Source organism: Chinchilla lanigera, unplaced genomic scaffold, assembly GCF_000276665.1.
Source record: "Chinchilla lanigera isolate Chin_1 unplaced genomic scaffold, ChiLan1.0 scaffold00024, whole genome shotgun sequence".
NCBI classification, from domain to species: Eukaryota; Metazoa; Chordata; class Mammalia; order Rodentia; family Chinchillidae; genus Chinchilla; species Chinchilla lanigera.
Window position 1 is genome coordinate 26,777,952 of NW_004955425.1, and position 21,055 is coordinate 26,799,006.

Genomic DNA, 21,055 nt, shown 5'->3' on the forward strand with positions numbered 1-21,055 from the left:
ATTTACCTCACCTCCTGCTCCACGTAAAAATGTATGTGGGCAAAACAAGTTTCATCCTTTAAACTCATTAAAGACCACCTGGTTTTCTCCCTTTGCTTAAGGGATAATGGTAGAAGTCATTGTAGGAGATGATAAAATTTCCCTAGTGTGTGAAAAATCCTTGTAAATTAATGGAATCACACATCTGCCATTGCAAGAACAGTAAAAATTAAGAGAGCTGCAGAAAGAAAAAAGACTCAAGTGGACATCACTAGTCACCCCTTTACAAAAAGAGCTGTTAGGTGTAAAAATGAATTTGTCTTTCAACTAGAGGTGGACAGATTTAGATAACATTCTTCACATTTACAGTGAGCTGAATTCATAGCAACCAAAGTACCTTCAGCTGAAGATTACTTGATAGGGAAAGCGATTCCGTCCTGGAGATATTAAAATATGGTTCATTGTTGCTCTCGAAAGAGTCCAATTCGTCCCCACTGGGAAGCCCAGTTCCTGAGGGACTCTGAGGCACTGGACTAGAGCAAGTGTGCGGCTGCTCAGAACATCCTTCCTCCTCACTGTTGGCAACCAGGGCATCAAGGCTGGAACTAAAGGCACAGAGAAAGTAAGTGGTCCAGTCAGCAAGCAGACAGACAGATGGGTTGATATTACGTCCTCTTGAAGTTCACATACTTTCCTTGTTGTGAGATACAGTGGGTATCCATTTAATTTCCTACCAATAGTTTTTATTACTTTTCTGTTGCTCTAAATCTTTTCTTTTTAAACAAAATTTTGTGTTTCCCCAAATGTGTGGAGGAACACTGTTACGGTTTGTGCCTGGAGGTCCCCTCAAATCCTCATGCAGTCATGGGGCAGGCTTCTAGAGTTTATGATTGATTCACGGTCCAATGCTGGAATTATGGATGTGAGTGCTATACCTGCCCTGGGGAGGGTAGTTTGCATACACTGTAAGGGAGGCAAAGAGGCTGCAGGCCACCGCTCCTCCCTTTTGCTCTTGTTGCTTTTGCTGTCTTCTGCTGCCATGAACTGTTACCCTCTGCCATGTGCCACTCTGCCTTGGAGCCAGCCAAGTACAGACTGAAACCTCCACAAACTGTGAGCTAAATAAACCTTTCCCTCCTTAATTTTGGGCATTGGGTATTTTGTCTCAGCAACAAGAGAAAAGTAACCAAGACAACCACCTAGACAGCTCTCTTTGAAAGAAGAGCAACTGTCTCCATTTTGGCTAAACGTGGCCCTACCTCCATGTATTGACAGGTGCAGAGCTGGTTAGGACATTTCCTTATCCCTTCAATTAGCTTTAAGCAATGCAAATGGGTCTAGCCTAAGTACTGATGTGTAGTCTTTGAAGCAATGAGACAGGTCAGTTCTTCCCTGCCTACAGCTCCCAAACAACATGTGTAAGCTAGACCAAGTGAAGCCACAGTGTGGGCTGAGAATAAGCCTGAAGAAAAGAGGCTATGACTTCTCCGGACATGGATTACACAGCAAAACTGAAGCACCAACCCCAAAACACTAGATACTGCCCCATTCTGTGATATGCAGTTTACTCTTTCTGCATCTCTTTCTCTCTGCACATTACAAAGGTGATTTCAGGTCTAGGCTCACAGCACTCAGATGTACTTCCCGCCGCTCTCAAGTCACTCATCCCAGAGCCACTCCCCTCTTCATGAATTAATAAAACCTGGGTTTGGCCCTGAGTCAAGGCCTTTGTTCCAGTTAACCATCGTTCTAGCTGGACTTAGGACCTCTTGGTTCCCCACAACTACCAATAGGCCTCAGTGTCTTCATTCTCGCCCTGTGTTGCACTGGAAGTGGTAGATTAGAATTAACTTATTAGAATTCCAATAACTTTCATGGGATTACAAATGTGGACTTTTCTGGACTGGGGTCTAGAAGGGCTTTCTATACAAATGAACATTTCCACCTAGTGAAAACCATTCCAACTGTCTTACAAAACAAAAGCTGGTTGGAGTTAGTACTAACCTATTTTTGTTTGTAAATGTAATTATTCCAAGTCCCACATAGTAACCCCTCAAATATTGACACTGCAAGCAACACAGTCACTAGGCTGATGGGCACAGCTGCTGGGGGTGCTAATATGTGAGGTGGCCTCTTCCCAGCAGGTCTCAGCGGGGAGCTCAGGAGGCCAGAGCAGAAGGAAGGAGGGACATGTGAAACTCTCACCTCACAGATGAGTCAAAAAGCACAGACGAGAAATAAGTCAAACACACAAGCTTAAATATCACATGGTTTTACTTATGTGAGACACTCCAGATATATATATACAAGGGGGAGCAAAATGGAAGGTAGATAAGCAGGAAGTGGGAAATTTGACCGTTCCCCAAATTACCTTTTCCATTGTTTCAAAAATATTTTAATATATATGCTAGTTTGTTTCATTTATCCTACTAGTTTCTCTTAGCTCACTGCAAAGAACTTTTTGTGCTAATATGTTTCCTTGTAAGAATCTTTGTGTCCATGTCTTACACTCTAATTATTTAGAAGATAACCATACACAGTGTATAAACTATAGTTATCCTCTTTTTTTATTATGAAATTTTGTTTTGTTGTTTCATAAAATAAAGAATATTCAAAAAATATATAAGTAACACATGAGGTTCCAAAAATACTATAATAAATTATTATTTTTAGAAGCTTTTTAAAAAATGATTCCATCTCAGAACCAGGCAGTGATTCTGATTAAAACTTTTTTTCCTCATTAACTTTCATAACCATGAAATTAAAAGGAAAGAACTTGACTGCTCACATTCTAGGTTCATTCCAAAACAGTTGCATTTTAAACCATTCAAGTGCCAAGGCCACCTCTATTTACACATGGTGCATTTAAAAAAAAATTTTCCCCCCTTTGGTTGTTTTAGTCCTGGGGTTAAAATTTTAATAATTGTGGTGCATGCCTGTAGTCCCAGCACTCAAGGGGCTGAAGCAGGAGGACCATCACTAACTCACCGCCAGCCTGTGTTACAAAGTGAGTTCAAGGTCAGCCTGGACTACATAGCAAGATCCTGTCTCAAAACATTATATATAGATAGATAGATAGATAGATATAGATATAGATACACTCACACACACACACAATGACACCATCTTGATTTTTAACTGTAAATATTCAGAAGATGAAACTTTGAGCTAACTGGAGTTATTTTTCTTTGTCAACCATAGGTGATAGAATATCAGTTTCACAAGTTAGGCCACTCCTAGAAGACAAATCTTTCTCTGCATGCTTCTAATGCAAATCCCAAACCGACTTCTAACCCTTGAACTATTTCATGGGCCCTGGGAGCACCAGGACACCAGGCAGGAAGTACAGGCACCAAATGGCACCCCTGAAGATTTCCAGAGCGCATCTTCTCCTTTAATGAGCCACTGAGGGTCTTCACTATGCCATGGAGCAGAAGAGGACAAATTGGAGGTGATCTTCAATCTTAATTTAACATCCAAATGTCTAGCAGTCCATTACATCATTTATCGTTTTAAAAATAAACTGAAAATTAAATTGCAGATATTTCAAGGTGCGATACTGTTTCCTAACATCCGAAAACCTGAGTGGAGGGCGATTCAAACAACAGTCAAAGTATGCGGATGCCTCTGCATCTGTCTTTTCATGTGTGGCTTCGATACTAATGAAAACGAGTCCTTTAAATGGAGATCCCCCAGGTTGTACCCAGTTAGGAACCAAGCCGCTCTGCACCAGGAGGGGAGCAGCAGCCAGGTGAACAGGGAAGCTTCTTCTGTTTTTACAGCCATTCTGCACTGCGGTACTACTTGAGCTCCGCCTTGGCAGGATCAGCGGAGAAGTTGATTCTCATAGGCGCCAGGGACCCTGCTGCGAACTGCACATGCGCATGTGAGGGATCTAGGTTGCGACCTCGTATGACTCCTCACCTCCATCTGTGGAAAACTTGTCTTCCACAAAACTGGTCCCTGGGGTGCCAGAAAGTTTGGAGACCTTTGCTTTCAATGACTGGGAGCTTGCAATAGTACCCTGTTCTAAAACAAGCTTTTCCAGTTATAGACATTTCTCCATCATCATGAATATGCCCGAAATATTCCAGTATTATTTTACTTTCCATACTAAAAACCATTTCTGTTTCTGTTAACTCCAATTGGCCTACTCCTTTTTTTTGTTGTTTTGTTGGTGAACTACTAACCTAAGATACTGACAGCATAGACAATACTGCTCAAAATTACTTATAGATTCATGTTTATGATCATGTTTCTCTAAATTCCACTAGTGGGGTATGAAATCAATTCTTTAGGTTGTGACCAGAATTTAATTTTAAAATGAAATAGGATGGAAAATATAAGAATACATTTCACTTGCTATTTTATAAAACTTCACTTAAATTTTGTAATATTGTGACATTGTTTAACAAAAAAGTTTGAAAAACCTTGTTTAGAATAAAACAAATACTTGTTTTCTTTTGTTTAATTTTTTGTCTAGATTTTTAAATAGCTGTTTTGCTGCTTATTTTCCCCTTGTAGTGTCTCAAAAGAGCTATTAAGTTGAAATAGCACAATGGGGGGCTGGGGATTTAGCTCAGCGGCAAAGCACCTGCCTGGCAAGTGCAAGGTCGTGAGTTCGGTTCCCGGTACCAGAGAAAAACCAAAAAAAAAAAAAAAAAAGAAATAGCGCAATGGTTACATATCATGTGTATTTCACTGAAACAGTGTTTTAAAGCTCCTCCAAGAGAACCAACAGCCCCAAATTACCTAACCATTCAATGTAAAATAATGACCACTCTCCAGCATCTACAAAAGTTTCTTTTATAATTATACACCAGACATAACCTTTATCACCTAAAGTTTTACAACCACAAGTTATGCATCCATGCAAAATACAGTCAAGTGAGTGGACCCCACTGATTGCTAGGTCCCCTCCTTTTCCCTCCTTCCTGATCAATTAAGTCACTGCTAAATATTTATTTACCTATGTGGATACCCAACTGTAGGTAAATATTATGTATACACTCACATCTGTGTATTTTATGTCCATTTTCATTCATGATTTTAGGTGTGAAAATGAACATATAACCATAGAGTTAGAACGTAAGAGAGAAATTAATATCTAAGGTAAGTGAAAGTTGGGTTATTCTCTAAAGAAAACAGACAAGAAGATGGATGGGCATGATCAGGCACATATGCAAATATATACAATTATACACACAGTGAAGTTCTTGTTTAAATGCATTTTTATATGTGTGAGAAAATACACGTAACTGGAAGTTACAGAGGGTGAAAAAACAAACTCTCCAGAGCCCACTAACCTATAACGTGAACGTTCACCATCCCATCAAAACTCTCACAGGCCAGTCCATTATCAACCCTCCACTTCTCTCCCCTTTTGCTATTTTGTCTCTCTTGCTTATCGACATGTGTATGTGCCCTGTTATAAACTGTTTGATATTGCATTCCAAGAGTACAAAATCTGACCAAGCATTCTGCGGCTTACTTTCTGTTCATGCTTCTAAAACACATGCTATTATACATGTAGATGCCATTTATCTATTTCCATTACGGTACAGTAGTCCATATACAGAATTTAAAACTGTACAAACTTACCTATCCCCTGATGGAGACCACTACAAAGCAATGCTAAGTGGGACTTAAGTCAACCAATGGGCTTTCATGTTTACTTGTGAATCTGTCCATGGTCTAGGCTCCTTGTCTGGAGATGGGCAGTGGACTCATAGTAAGTGAACCTCTGTGAGTCACTGATCCCTACTGAGGCCAATAATGGTGGGTGAAGCCAGAAAGTTTCAAAGGATAAGAAAAGATCACAGCCAAGGAAACCTGGATCCAACCTCAACTAGATAAAGACTAAAGACTCAGGTATCTCACTCCTGGGTGGATTAACTTAATACCTTACTTGGAGAAGTCCTTAGATTCCACCCTTCTTGAGTACTTCCCTCCCTTCTTCTGATAACCAAATAAATATGGGTGACCCAGAGAAGGTCTTGGTCTTAGCTCTAAAAGAATCTCAAATTCTGTGAGAGGGCTTTGATCCTCATGGAGCCCTAAACTCAGTCCATTTGCCTCTTTTTATTTAGCCTTCGCTGTACACTTGTTTGGGATTGCAGCCTGACTAGTCCACAACAACTAAGGGGTATTATTAACCTGACAATCCCTCACTTGGATTATTTGTTGTTGCTATAAATTATGTCTCTGTGTCTACTCGCACCTGGTATGGAAATGCTTATATGACTTCACAGGATGATGTCAAGCTCTTTCCCTAAGCTGTCACACAATTTTCATTTCTGCCCGAGTTTCCCTTGTATGCACACTCACCAAAACCTGGTATGAGACTTTTTAACCTCTGTCAACATAGTAAGTGTAAAATGGTGTCTCCTTGTGGCTTTCCTCTACTATATTTTACTCAGTTTCCCTAAATGCCTTAGTTAAAAGTCACCATTTATATGAAACAAAAGGGGGAAACATTTTGATGTAGAAGTAACAGTATGGGAGACAATAAATAATCAAAAATATAATTTTCCCAATCTAGCTACAAAGTGCTTCGATTTTTCCACAATTTTCCACTAGAATATGGCATCTTACCTTCTCTTCTTCAGAGAACTTTGTTCCATTACAAACTCATGAAGACCGAAAGGAATATTCAAGTTGCAAGGACCTGCTCTGGTCGGCGAGGGGACGCACTGCCGGGCTTCGGCATGCAGGGCCAGGTTGCCATTCTCCCTGAGTGAGTACATGATGGCGCGGGTGTGAGCAGGAACCAGGTGCTCCAGGTGCTCGCAGCTGTGGGAGCCCAGATTTGAACCCATGGAGTCAGGTTCAGTGTGGGCTGAGAGTCCTTCAATGTTAATATAGTTGATATCCAAATCGCCAACCTGGAAGTGGAGGGAAAGAAATTTGCTGAAGAAAAGCAGTAAAGAGTGACTTGGCTAAGAATTAATTAAAAATCTACTCATTTAAAATCCATCAGCCAGGCATGGTGGCACACACCTGTAATCCCAGCATTTGGGAGGCTGAGGCAAGAGAATCATTGTGAGTTTGAGACCAGCCTGGGCTACATAGTGAGCTCAAGGCCAGCCTGAACTGTATAGCGAGACCCTGTCTCAGAAATAAATAAATAAATAAATAATAAAGTCCATCCACCTCATTTATCTTTTTTTGTTTTGTTTTTTCTAGTTTTTATTTTGTTTTCTATAAACAGAGAATTCTTTCACGATCTATTTTTGTCCATGTGACTGCTAGCCTATAATTCATAAAAAGGAAGACTGTTTTGTATACTTGTTCTATATCACAAAACAAGAAACTGGTTATGCTTTTAACATTTTATGAACTACTTACTCAAAATGAGGAGGAAATATCTGAAATACTTGAGGAAAAAAAAAAGTACACAGCTTTTTTTGCAAAAAGTAGTTCATCAGAATCTGAGTAACCAAGGTGATGGTAGCCACATAAATCTAAGTCTCCCCAACATCACCACAAAAAACATAAATAAATAAAACTATACAGTGCACATCCAAACTGCAGAGTGAGAAGGTAGGAAATACCCTAATCTTCAAATTACATATAAATACTAAAATAAGCATCAAGTCCAGCAAACAGCCCCTCACAGTCCCACTGCAAAGAGTAAAAGCCATCTCACAAAAGTGAATGGAGAACGTAACTAAAACTCATCATCAGAAAGAAACCTGCACACAGAAAACAGTCCTGATTGATCAAAGCACTCATAAAAGAGGCTGAAAAGCACTTGTGATTTAAGGAGGTGGTCATCAAAAGGCATCCCTCCTGGGGAATCAGACAGTAATAAGAAACTGCATGATACCAGGTAAAGACAGCACAGGGGTGCAGGTGGAGCTCAGTAGAGGGGCATGCACTTGACCCTGAATTCAATCCCAGGTAAGAGAGGGGGAAGAGAGAGGGTGGGGAGGGAGAGAGAGATCCCAAAGATAGGGTGTGAAGAGAAAAAAAAGGGGGGGAGGGTTTTAATATTGCTATGAACATTTACTTAAGGCAAAAACTATCAATGCATGCTAAAACTAGTAGATAAAAGTCTAATGAATAAGATGTTTGCACAGACTCAACATAACTCAACAATTTTTTTAATAACTTAAAGAAGGTCATAACTTCACGGAAGAGACACTTGGCAGATCAAAGATAGATAAAATCATCAGTAAAGGAACAGATTGATGTTCCCGTGCCTCCTGGTAAAATTCACTGAGAACACGATAGCATTTCCGCAGTATTCCTCCCAAATACGGGATCCAGTTATGAGGAGATACTATTAGACAAACCAAAATTGAAGGACATCCTAGTGAAACAGAAACAAAAACAAAAATAGTCTCTATTCTTCAAAAATATCAATGTCATAAAAAACTATGGAGTTATTCCATATTAAATGAGACTAAAGAGAAGTGACAACTAAATGTAATAGGTAGTGTGGAATTCTCTTTCACTACAAAGAACATTAGTGGGACATCTGGCTAAAACTGAATAGGTCTGGAGAGAGATAACAGTATTTTATCAGTGACAGTTCCTGGTTTCCTTCCCTACACTGTGCTTATATCAGACCACAACCATGTTTTTAGGGAAATGCAACACGAACAGTTAAGGAATAAAGGATCACCACATTTTCAGCTTATTCTCAGATGTTTAAAAAATTTACATACATATTTTATACATTTGCATACACAGGTACATACACAGAGAGTAATAAAATAAAATGTGGTAAAATATTAACTTTGGAGGAACTGGAATAAAATGCATGCAGGGATTCTTTGTGCTGAAACTAGGCCCGAAAGTATATCCAAATACAATGTTTGGAAGTAGTTTATATGATGAAGAAATGTTTAAATTAGTTTTCACCATAGAAGTATCCTCATTGAGTAGATTAATAACCTTAAAAATTAATGGGAGACAGTAGACATAAACTAAAAATGATTTTAGGTTTCTGTGTCAGGTTGAGGGAAAGGTAAAGGGAGCATGTCAGGCACTGTGTCAGGTAAAGGCAGTTAGATAAAATTCTTTTAAAATGCTGTAAAACTTATATAAGATAAGCAGAATTGGAATCTTTGCGTTTCCATTGCTGTTCAAGTGGTACATGCTGCGCTGATAGAACAGATGTTGTAATTTATGTATAGATGTAGTTTCATTCCTCAGTTTTAAGTGCACAAGTCTAGCAATCTTCTCTGTGCTTCATTTCACTTAACCAGGTTGTTTAGATTCTCTTTAAATAGTACAGTATTAAGTATATATTACAAATAAATACATTGTAAGGTATATTACAAAGCTATACATAATCAAAACCGTATGGGTCTTTGTTTGTTTCAAATTTGTTTGTTTCACATTATAAAGCAATATTTTTCTTACCCCAAATATTCCTAAAAAGGAATTATATCCTAACTTCATCTTTGATTTGGAAAGTGTTTCATTTTTAACACATCTTGGAACACATAAGACCCTTTTCCCCACATGATACTCTTATGACAAATTGTCATTGATAATTTTAGCTAATTGAGGTAAATGGATATATTATAGTATTCCCTGAGAGTCAAAACAAAATAAGGACCCAAGACTTCTTTCATTTGAACTATTTTAAGACAATATGACATGATAACAAACCTATTAATATCAGAACATGGCAAAGATCTGCGGAATAAAAATTATAAAACTCTGGTGAAAGAATTTTAAGATGACACAAATAAATGGAAAGACACATTTGTATCGATAGATTAGAAGAATTAGTATTCTCAAAATGTCCATAATATCCAATGGGATCTACACATGCAGTGCAATCCCTGTCAAAATTTCAACGACTTTTTCCACAGGAATTTTTTAAAAATCCTAAAATCTGTGTGAAACCAAAAAGACCCACAAAAACTGAAGCCTTCTTAAGCAAGAAGAACAAAGTTAAAAGCATCACATTTCCTGCTTTCAAAATATATTACAAAGCTATAATAATCAAAATAGTATGGGTCTATCATAGACAAATGGAACAGAATAGAAAGTCCAGAAATAAACCCACATATACGCAGTCAACTAACTTTCAACAAAGCTGCAAAAACAACATGATGGGAAAGAACAATCTTTTCAATAAAGTGATTCTGGGAAAATGAGACATCCATAGGAAGGCAGGCAGGCAGGCAGGCAGGAAGGAAGGAAAAAAAGGGAGGGAGGCAGGGAGAGAGGGAGGGAGGGAAGGGAAGAAGGAAGGAAAGAAGGAAGGAAGGAAGGAAGGAAGGAAGGGAAGAAGGAAGGAAGGAAAGAAGAAAGGAATTGGATCCCCCTTTTTTGGATCCTTTTCTAATACCACAAAAAAATCAATTCAAGATTGATGAAAGATTTAAATATAAAACCTAAAATCATAAAATGCTAGGAAAAAAGCACAGGAGAAAAGCCCTATGACATTGGTCTTGGCAGCAATATAAAACAGTGCAAAAAACGTAAGTTAATAAAAGCAAAATAAATAAGCAGGACTACAACAAACAAAAGAGTCTCTGCACAGCAAAGAAAATGCTTGGCAAAATGAGAAGGATTCCTCTGGGATGGGAGAAAAGATTTACAAACCATTTATCTGATAAGGGTTGACAGCCAAAGTCTACAAAGAACTTATATAACTCAATAGTGAAGTAAAAACAAATAATTTGATTTTAAAGTGGGCAAATGAGTGGCCGCCAGATATATGAAAAGATGCCGACCATTACTAATCATCAGGGAAATGCAAATAAAATCACGGTGTACCTGTCAGGATGGCTGTTATCAACAAGTCAGAAAAGCAGTGCTGGTGAGGGTGTGGAGAGAGGGGTGGCCTGTACACTTTGGGTGGGCATGGGAATTGCTACTGCTGCTATGTCCAGCAGTACAGGGCTTCCTCAAAACACTAAAGTATAGCTATCACATGATCCATCAGTCTCACTGCTGGGTACATGTGCAAAGGAAATAGTCATTCTCCCCAAGGATATCTATACTCTCCTGTACATGGCAGCACTATGTACAATAGCCAAGACACAGAATTAACCTGTGCCCATCAAATGCTGAGCTGATTAAAACAAATACATATATATATATACATGGCATGTGTGTGTCATTACACGGGGGGTGGGTATTCAGCTTTAAAAAAAAAAAAGAAATTCTGCCTTTTGTGACAATATGAATAAACGTGAAGGATATTTTGCTAATTAAAATAAGCCAAACACAAACATAATATTGTAGGGTCTCATATATGGAAACTTAAAAATTAATATTCATAGGAACAGTGAGTACAAGGGTGGCTAGCAAGGGTTAGTGGACGAGAGAAATGGGCAGCTGTTGGGCAAAGGGTAAAAGCTTTCAGTCCTACAATGGTCAGTTTTGGAGGCCAAAGGTACAGGATGGTGACTCCATTAACAAGAATGTGCTGTATATTTGAAATTTGCCAATAGTAAATCTTGAGTATTCTCTTATTTTTGTTTTTTTGGTCTTTCTCCGGTACCGGGAATTGAACTCATGACCTTCCACTTGCCAGGCAGGTGCTGTGCCACTGAGCTAAATCCCCAGCCCCAAGTATTCTCATAATGACAAGACAACAGTGAGTTTCATCATGGTCATGTTCAACAATGTATATCAGAATGTCGTATTGTATACTGTAAGTACATATACTACTGTTAACTATACTTTGAAAAGCTGCAAAATATAGTAATATATTATCATAAATTAATAAAACAACAAACCATGTGTGTGTGTATGTGCATACAATGATACAGCAGTACTCGGTGTTAATGGGTTCCTGGAAGCATAAGTATCAAAAGTGATGAGTACCAAACAAACTGTTTTAGGTGGAAAGAGTAGAGTCACAAGTCAGTCGGTACCCCGAGTTCTACCTTGTGCGTCAAGTATCAAATAAGTGACAAGTACCAAGGCATAATTCTTCCACCAGAATGTGTCAAGTACAAATTCCAGGAGTTCCATGCAGATGAGTACCAAGCCACGGCTGTATGCATACATTCCATATAGACGCACGTACATGTCTCAGAGAGTAACTATGGCACATGAAGTCCAACTAACCTGTCCCTTGAAAGACTGTCCCCCAAACTACCACTTTGTCCCATGCTCCAACCTAGATTTTTACAATGAGGGCTGACATTCAACTGGTTTATATCAAGATAACTCTACCAGTTATTCACAACTGATGTCTCTTCTAATTTATTACCTTCTCTGTCATTCTGAATTCCACCCCAATCTCTGCCATTTATACTATGCATTTGTTCTTCTAATGCTTTGTAACACTACAGGAACAAAGAGAGTTATTTGACTAAAGGCTGACATTGAGATCTACTAGAAAATAGAAAAAATTTTCTGAAACTTTCCCTCTTTTGATTTAACAATTTACCTGATTTAATACATGTACTGTCTTTCATGTGACCTCACATTTAAAGTTATGAAAATGTAAAACTGCCTTACAACTCTTACTATATATCTTTCCTTGGCTACCAACTACTTTTAAAGTGTGACACCTTTTAACTTTTACATGTTTTAAAGTTGAAGGTGTTTTTCGTGTGTATATGAAATTCATATCAACTGAAGTGTGATCTCAGATGTTAGAATTATTATATGTATTTTTTAAATCATACCATAGAAATAACACTTGCATTTTGTCATTTGTTAGATTTACCATTTTTACTTTTAATTTTTAGCATTACATAAAAAATAATATTGGGAGCACTGAAAAAAATACGAAGGTGTGTTAACAACAGAAAGATAAAATACCTTTTGCCCAGTTAGTATTTATTGTGTATCTTATATGGAGATTAAATTTTTAAGTTAGAAGATAAGGCAAAAATCTTGTGTCAAAATCATCTATGAAAAATTGTCATAAATTACATTGGGCAGAGATCTTCAGATCTATATTTTAATTTTTACAAATATGAAAATTTGAAGAACACTGAGAGAAAAGAACAAAGCTAAGTAGATGCTGGCACCTGCAAGCCCTCTCTGCCTTTATGAGATTTAACTCACAAGTCTGTACCAGGGAGTAAGCAGAAAATGCTAAGATTCCAGCTTCCCCAGAACGATGCCATTCTGTTATACTAATAAAGTGCCATAGCCTTAGGACATGTTTACAGATGGATCGTAAAGGTGAAGTAACGTGCGACGCATCCATTCCCATCTGGAAACAGGCACTCTCTCGCTTCTGTTTGCTGCATCTGAATACCAACACTGCCCGATCAAGTCACGCAGACACGGTTCCTTGAAAAGCCACGGATGATATACTGGTCCTGTGTTATCACTTCCTACTTTGGTGCCACGAAAGGGCTTTGGGCGTCCTCTCATCTGCTAGCATCACAGGACCCAGCCCTTACGCGGCTGCTCAGTGGGGCAAGGTGTGTTCTGACACAGGGACAGAAGTTCCAAGCTGGTGAGCGGGGACTGCTAGGTGGCACTGCATGCGCCACTCACACACTTTTAGAAGGAGCCAGAGGGCGGCGGTGCCTCACCTGATCTACCACCATGCAGTTGGCATAGACCTCTTCGCCCCCATTCAGGATGTTGTCGGAGAGCTGGCCTGCCCCGGGGAACACTGCGGGATATGTGGGCTTCCTGAGGACATCACAGGAGCGACCTTGAGGAAAATGGAAACAGCATAAATAAAACTGAAGGAATTTATTTTACAGTCAAGCCCTAAGAAAAAAAATCAAGTGCATTTTTAAAGTTGGCCAGCCCAGGCTGGCCTCAAACTCGTGGCGATACTCCTGCCTCAGCGTCCTGAGTGCTGGAAGGAAGAAAGGAAGGAAGAAGAAAAGTTTTTAAAAATGAGAAAAGAAGGAAAAAATGGAAACAAAGATTTTGTAAGTAAGGAGAGGAAGAGGAGCTGAAGGGAGGGGTAAGGAATGGTGGGGGAAGAATAAAGTTACTGTGTATCATGTACAGGCACAACTTCCCTACGATGAATGTGATCATTATGAATACCTAAAATGTATCAATAAAAATCATTTTCTTTGGCAAAAAAAAAAGCTGGCATTTTGTTGTCTTCATATTTTAAGATCTACATGCAAGTCTCTTCTATCTCCAAAACTTCTCAGTTGTCTCAGCATTATGTTGAATGAGTATTTCTAGAGCGATAAATATATGCCCACTTTCCCTGCCATTAGGGATCTGTGTAACATGTTAGATCTTCTCCTTAGATTTCCAACAGATTAACTCAATCTCTCTGTCTCCTTCTCCACCACACGGAAGAATTAATGCTTGTGCTGGGGCTCTCGGCCTGTGGCAGCTTCACATTCAAGGACTCTTGACAAAAGTCCGAAGACGGTAGATGCCCAGCAGACCTGGCTCTGCAGTGACTGCAGGACCCACGCGGTCCTGTACGCGGAGTTTTCTTTCGTCTTAATTACGCAAATGTGTGACCTGCTGCCCCGTTCTCAGCTTTGCTCTACATAGATGGAGCTGCTTAAAACTGAGTCCCGGAAAGCAGAGATGCTGTCTTTGTAGGGAACAAAGAAGAGCTGGAGGCGGTAAAACCTATCCACTCCAGAAGGCCTTGTTTCCTGTGCCTCCGCCGCATTTGTTCAGCCTCCAGACACGCAGAGTGTCTCCATCCACAGAAGTGGTCATTAGTCTGCTTTCCTCAGAGCGCGGGTATGAGGAGGGATGGAGCTCAGACACATAGAGCAGAGGACACGCAGTGCTTGATGTCTGCATCATTATTTTTGTTGTTATTAAGAGTAATCACTTTTAAGCACATTCTATCAGAGGTACAAGACCTTGATACTAATCAGAGTGTGCTGTAATAGGAGACTATCGGGAGCTGTGAATGACTTTATTTGGGTAAGTTCAGTGTCACTTCCAAAGCATCCTCACATCCCAGGGAGTTTTCTGAAGCGGGTACAAAAGGGACAGTGCTGCCTCTGTGCCAGGGGAAATGGCACACATTCCACTGCCTCTTGCCTATAGCATACAATCTGGGTGAGCCCGCAGGGGTGAATCAGGAAATGAAAAAGAGTACTGTTGTACAGTAATTACAAATTCTACTCCTTCATAGAAAGTCCTGGCTGATATAAAAGTTTGCACACACTGTACAAGCCAAATGGCCCCAGCTTCAGATTCTAAATCTAAATCTACTTTTTCCTCCAGAAATGAGATTTTATTAAGCTTCTTGAAAAAATACACAAAATAAGTGAAAACATTTTCTTCTTATATCATGAGATACTGTTTTATTAACTTATTTAAATACCTAGCAAGATCATCTACGAAGTCCACAATACTCCCCAAGTGTAACCTTTATGCCCAATGACTATACATCTTCATTCTAATTACACAAAAGAGAAGCATGGTTCCAAAGGCTATAAATCAAGGACCTGACAAAATGCTTTCAGTGTGTTCTGAAGGAAGAAATACTTGCGCATTTGTCATTCTACAGAACGTTTTTAAAACAACCATCAGCGACTCAGCATGGGTCCCTGAAGTGTAATTAATCCAGCTTAACTGCTCTCTGGTGTCCTATTTTCAGAGACCGTAAAACACCTGGCATTTCAGCCATCACATTTAGGAGCTGTTCCTGCTTCTCTTTAATCACTGCCCAATTAGGACTTCACTGACAACTACCCTGACCTAAGAGCTAACACGATATTCAGCCAGATCTTTGCAAGCAACAGATGGACCTCATTTTTAAAACACAGAGTCAAATTAAATACTTCCCCAGACTGAGCAGTTCCAGGAGATGCACTGTCCAGTCACCCAACAGCCATGTCCTTAATGACCAAAGAACACTGACCGCTTGCTCTAGAGATGAGCAAAACCAGAAATTCCTGATGTTTTAATATATGAAGGTGAAAGGCTTGGATCTGACTTTCCTTCCCTGGCAAGTCTACCTGCCCTGGAAGGTAGATCAGAATCTATGCCAAGATCATGTCCAACTACTGAAATAAACTGTAAGAGGACAGAGTCCAGGTACTTTGTCCAAGTTGGAGTATAATTTGTTTTATGTATGATTTGATTAGAGGTCTAAAAAAGTGATATAATTGGGTTATCAAGACTACACAACCTCTTAGCTAAAACTCTGAAATCTAGAAAACTCTGAAAAATCAACTTTTCCTCATTTTTGGTTCAAAAGCATACTTGGTGAAAGGGTCAGAGCTGAGCTCATGCACAGACTGTGTTTGTTCACCCCACTTAGAGTGGACATTCATACATTTGCTGAAGAAATAACACCCTGCTTGAGAGGGCATTGCCCAGTGCTTCCATATGCAAAGACCATGCCAAAAACATCTGAAAATGCTGAATTTCAAAACAAATGTGGTCCTAACAGTTTCAAAGAAGAGACCACAAATCTCTAAAAAGTTAGCTGTATCTGGCATTAGACCAACACTTTCAAGCTTCTGCCATTCCTCTACCAAATTCACAATTTTCCATAGCTACATATCACTGGTATTATTATGTTTTTTAATACTTTCTTCAGAGAGACTCGTCTTTTTTCTTTAAATAAAATTTTATTTTAAAGAAATAGCTTATCCTCAGTGTAAACAGCCAAGATTCCCTGTCAAAAGCAGAAGGGAAAGCTGGGACATAGCACAGAGTAGAGAGCTTATCCAGCATGCATAAGGTCCTGGGTTCAGTCTCCAGCACCACACATGACAAAAAGGAAAGAAGGAAAGAAGGAAGGAAGGAAGGAAAGGAGGGAGGGAGGGAAAGGAAGAGAGAGACAGAGGGAGGGAAGAAAGAAAGAGAGAAAGCAAGAAAGAAAGGCAAAGCAATGAAATTAAATTCTAAATACACTTACCTATCAAAGCTGGGAGTGTGAGATACCTGCCCTATGTGTTATAAAAGAGATTCTGAAGGATACGAGAAGAGTTAAATATGTGAGATCCAAAACTGAGACATTCATCTTTAATAGAGGGAAAGATGGAAAGAAAACAGAAGAGGAAATACCCGCCTTACTACGTGATTCAGGGTCATCTAATGTTGGCTGGGCATCTCCAAGATGGACTGACTGCTTCCGAAGCTTCACTTACACTTTGAAAAACTGGCCTAGATTATGTCACAGCCCTGTCATTCAGGACATGACTGCACCCCAGAGAGTCTCAAGGGGGCAGGAGGGGGTGATCCCATGAGAGCACAAGACAGCGGTGCCATGGGAAAATCTCACCCTTCTCTAGCTCTGTGACCCATATGTAACCTGCCACCTAGACTTAGCCGGGCCACTTGCTGCAATAACTTACACAATGTGAGTATCTCTCTGGGGCACCCAGAGCCTCTGCCTCTCAATGGACACCATAAAATAAAAGGATCCAGAAGAATGACAACCAGAAAACTGCAGACTAACAGGACGGCCACATCTTCACTAACTGGGACACTGCTCCCACAAATAATGCTCTTCTGTCAGCACAGTAACAATGAATACACACGTGGCTAACGACTCTGCTGGGCTTCAGTCCATTCAAAGAGAAAGCTTCACTGGTTTTGCTTTTTCTTAAAAAAGACCAATCTTGGGGCTGAAGATACAGCTCAGTGGCATAAGCGCCTGCCTGGCAAGAACAAAGTTGTGAGTTCGATCCCCAGTACTGAAAAAAAAAAAAAAAAAAAAAACCAATCTTTCCAAGATTTTCAAGAAATATAATTCTTCATTACTTTCATATGTAACTACTTTCACAGCAAATTAAGAAAAAAAGTTAACCCCCTCAATGTCCTTCCAGTCCTTTGATAACATACAAAAATAATTTGCAATAAAAACACCAGCTGTTTGTTTTAAATGACTGCTGTCATGTAAACAATTTCTTTTCACATAAAGTTAACTTTATAGTTTTGCTGATAGCATTAATTTCTACTAGCTGGTAACCTCACATTTCAGAGATATTATAAAAGCTAAAGTTCAGTGCCCATCTGAGGGCTGCAAATTCTAAATTAGTAAAGGGTGGAACTTAATAGTAATGAAAGCATGGGCCCTGGAGCCAGAAAGCCTGGTTCAAGTCTCTCCACTATCTATTAGCTGTGTGACCTTGAACAAGTTACTCAGCTTCTTTGTGCCTTCATTTCTGTAAAATAACATTGATATCTTATTTCATGGAACAATGTGGACATTCTGCTGTCTACTGTCTCACTGTATTTCTTCCGTCACTGCCTTATGATAAATGCCTTGGACACAGTGAGAGGGTGAGGAGAGGTCATCAGAAGTCCCTCCATCTCCTTTGGAACTAGTTTCAAATAAATCCACTTTCCCTTTTCACCACAAGACTTTGGGAAGGAGCAAGCATTGCAGACCTGCATGGCCTATAACATGAGCACTAAGAATTAATATTTTTAAGTGATCAGAACAGAATCTGACACAGAGTAAGCACTATATATGGTTGTTGACATTATTATACAAATAAATGAGGTTACGCATAGTGGCACTTTTATGTAGTTTTGATTCTTTAAAAAAATTTCATCCTTGGCTATAACTTTACATGTTTAAAAACAATCAAAGGCAAAATTAAATACTTAAAGAGTTAACCTAACCAAGGAAGTAAAAGAACTCTACAACAAAAACCACAGAACTGTGGAAAAGGAGATGGAGGAGGACACCAGAAAAATGGAAAGCTGTCCCCTGTTCTTGGATAGGCAGAACCAATACCGTCATATGTCCATCCCTCCAAAACTGATGCAGAACTTTAAGGCAGTAGCAATCCAAATACCAACAGCGTTCCCTACAGACCTAGAGAGACCAAGCCTAAAGTTCCTATGGAACCACAAGAGATCCAAAAGAGCAAAAGAAATCTGTGCAACAAGGGCAAAGCAGATAGCACCATGATCCAAGATTTTAAGTTATATTACAAAGTTGTATTAATAAAAACAGCATAGTATTGGGAAAATAACAACAACCACCCATGGATCAATGGAACAGAATAAAGGTTGCAGAAGAATTCCAGGCACATTCAGTTATTCCATCTTTTGGCAAAAACATACACTTGAAGACAGATGGCCTCTTTAATAAATGATGCTGAGAAAACTGGCTTTCCACATGCAGAAGACTAAGTCTGAGCTTGTATCTCTCATCAAGCACTAAACTAAAATCAAAATGGATCAAAGATCTGAATGTTAAAACAGAAACAATCTGTTAAAGGATAAAATAGGTAAAACTCTTGAAGACACAGGCATAGGCAAGGACTTTGTGAACAGAACCCCAATGGCACAAGAAATAGTACTATGAATCAACAAATGGGGTCATATCAAATTAAAAATTTTCTACTCAGCAAAGGAAAAACAAATACAGTGAAGGGACAATCTAGAGAAGGGGGAAATTTTTTTACCAGCTATTCCTCAAACAAAGGACTAATATCTACCATATATAAAGAATTTAAAAAACTTAGATTCCCCTCCCCCAGAGTAAAAGATAAAAAAATGGACCACTGAAACGAAGTGGTCTACTTCTCAGGAGAAATACAAATGGCCAGCCAGTAAGTATATGGAAAAAATGTTCCATCTCACTTGCCATTAGAGAACTGCGAATTAAAACTACACTGAGATTCCATATTACATGGAACTCTACATGGACTTCTACATTGCTGGTGGGAATGTAAACTGGTTCAGCCACTATGGAAATCAGTATGGAGAGTCCCAAAAAAATTAAAACTAGAAATTCCACTCAACCCAGATATTTCTCTTCTAGGTATCTTCCCCAAAGAATTTAAAACATCATACAACAGTGATGTAAGTGTACCCATGTTTATAGAAGCACAATTCATAACAGCTAAATCTTGAAGAGGACTATATGTCTGTCAACAAATTAATGAATAAAGAAAATTTGGATATACATATTATATGTATTAACGTATAGTGTGTGTGTGTGTGTGTGTGTGTTTGTGTGTGTGTGTCTACATTAGAGTACTACCCTGCCACAAAGAAGGTTAAACTCGAGTCATTTGCAGGAAAGTGGATGCACCTTGAGACCACAGTGTTAAGTGAAATAAATCAGATGCACAAGCTTAAATACTGTTATAGTTTCTCTTCTATAAGAAGCCCAAAATACATGTAAAGAGCAAAATAAAAGACAGATAGTAGGAAACAGGGAGAGAGAGCTTTGCAAATGGGAAGACCAGGAGATGGAGGGAGGGAGCAGGAAGAGGAAGGGGATCAAAAAAGCATGGAGATGTGTCACGCACACATAGCAACTCCACACAAGGAATCTAACCATTATGTACTCCTAACACGTACTGACAAACAATAAAAATTGAAGAAATAAATGAAAACAACCTAAGGCAAATGGAATGCACCACACGTCCACTTTCTACACAGAAAGCATTTAAAATATTGCAACTCTTACTTCAGACCAAACTCATGTTAAAAAAAATTTAGCCAAAGTCCATTCTAGACAAAGCAACTGAAAAACATAGAATGAGAAGAGAAAAGACAGGCTGTGCCACTGCCGTTGAATATATCTCCGGGGACTCACTGGTGAGTCCTTGTGAGATGGTTAGAATCCACAGGATAGACAAAGGATAAAGTCAGACAGCCAGGGCCAGAGTCTTTCAGAACACAGGGTGGAATTCAGGGTAAGATGTCCTGGCATGATGAGGCAGTGCCCCAGGCCAGCCGCTCCCCGCAGAGCACCCAGACGGTGCCAGTCACTCCCAGGGAATCCCCAGCTCTCCCATGATTCTCCTGGCTTTGTATCACAGTCTTGGTAAGTAGCGAAGGGGTGCCCAAAGTAGACACCTTCACCAGCACCTCCTTGCTGTGTTAGATACTCCAGTTGAGGAACACGTGAGATGCCAGAAGGGACTACCTTTCAGCCATCGGAAGCACAACATGTTACCCCGAATCTGGCAGCAGACAGTGAACAGCACAGACCAGCCTGGGACCTCTGCAACCTGATTCCTGAGGAAATCCAACCCTGCCTCAAGAGTCTGCAGGCCTGGCACCAAAGGAAAACGTGGCCTACTTGAAGGGTTATGTAAGAACCCACACCCAGACATAAACAAAGCCGCTGCTGCTGGCCTGGCTCAGCCCACTCCAGGCACAAAACTCTGCCAGGCCTGTGAACATCAGGTGAGAATGTACAGTCAGAAGCCTCCTAACCATGGAGGGGTAGAAAGGTTTCATTCATTCACCTATTCATCCATCC

General features: G+C 39.6%; 1 protein-coding gene across 1 annotated transcript in view; it reads right to left on the reverse strand.

The window, feature by feature from the left end:
• The window catches only part of Arhgef28 (Rho guanine nucleotide exchange factor (GEF) 28), a gene marked incomplete at its 5' end in the record, with an annotated part of 297,038 nt that overhangs the window by 87,089 nt on the left and 188,894 nt on the right, over positions 1-21,055 (reverse strand). The window contains 3 exon segments of the mRNA XM_005386067.2: positions 377-584; positions 6,574-6,863; positions 13,455-13,579. Of these exon segments, the coding sequence (XP_005386124.1) occupies positions 377-584; positions 6,574-6,863; positions 13,455-13,579 (623 nt within the window).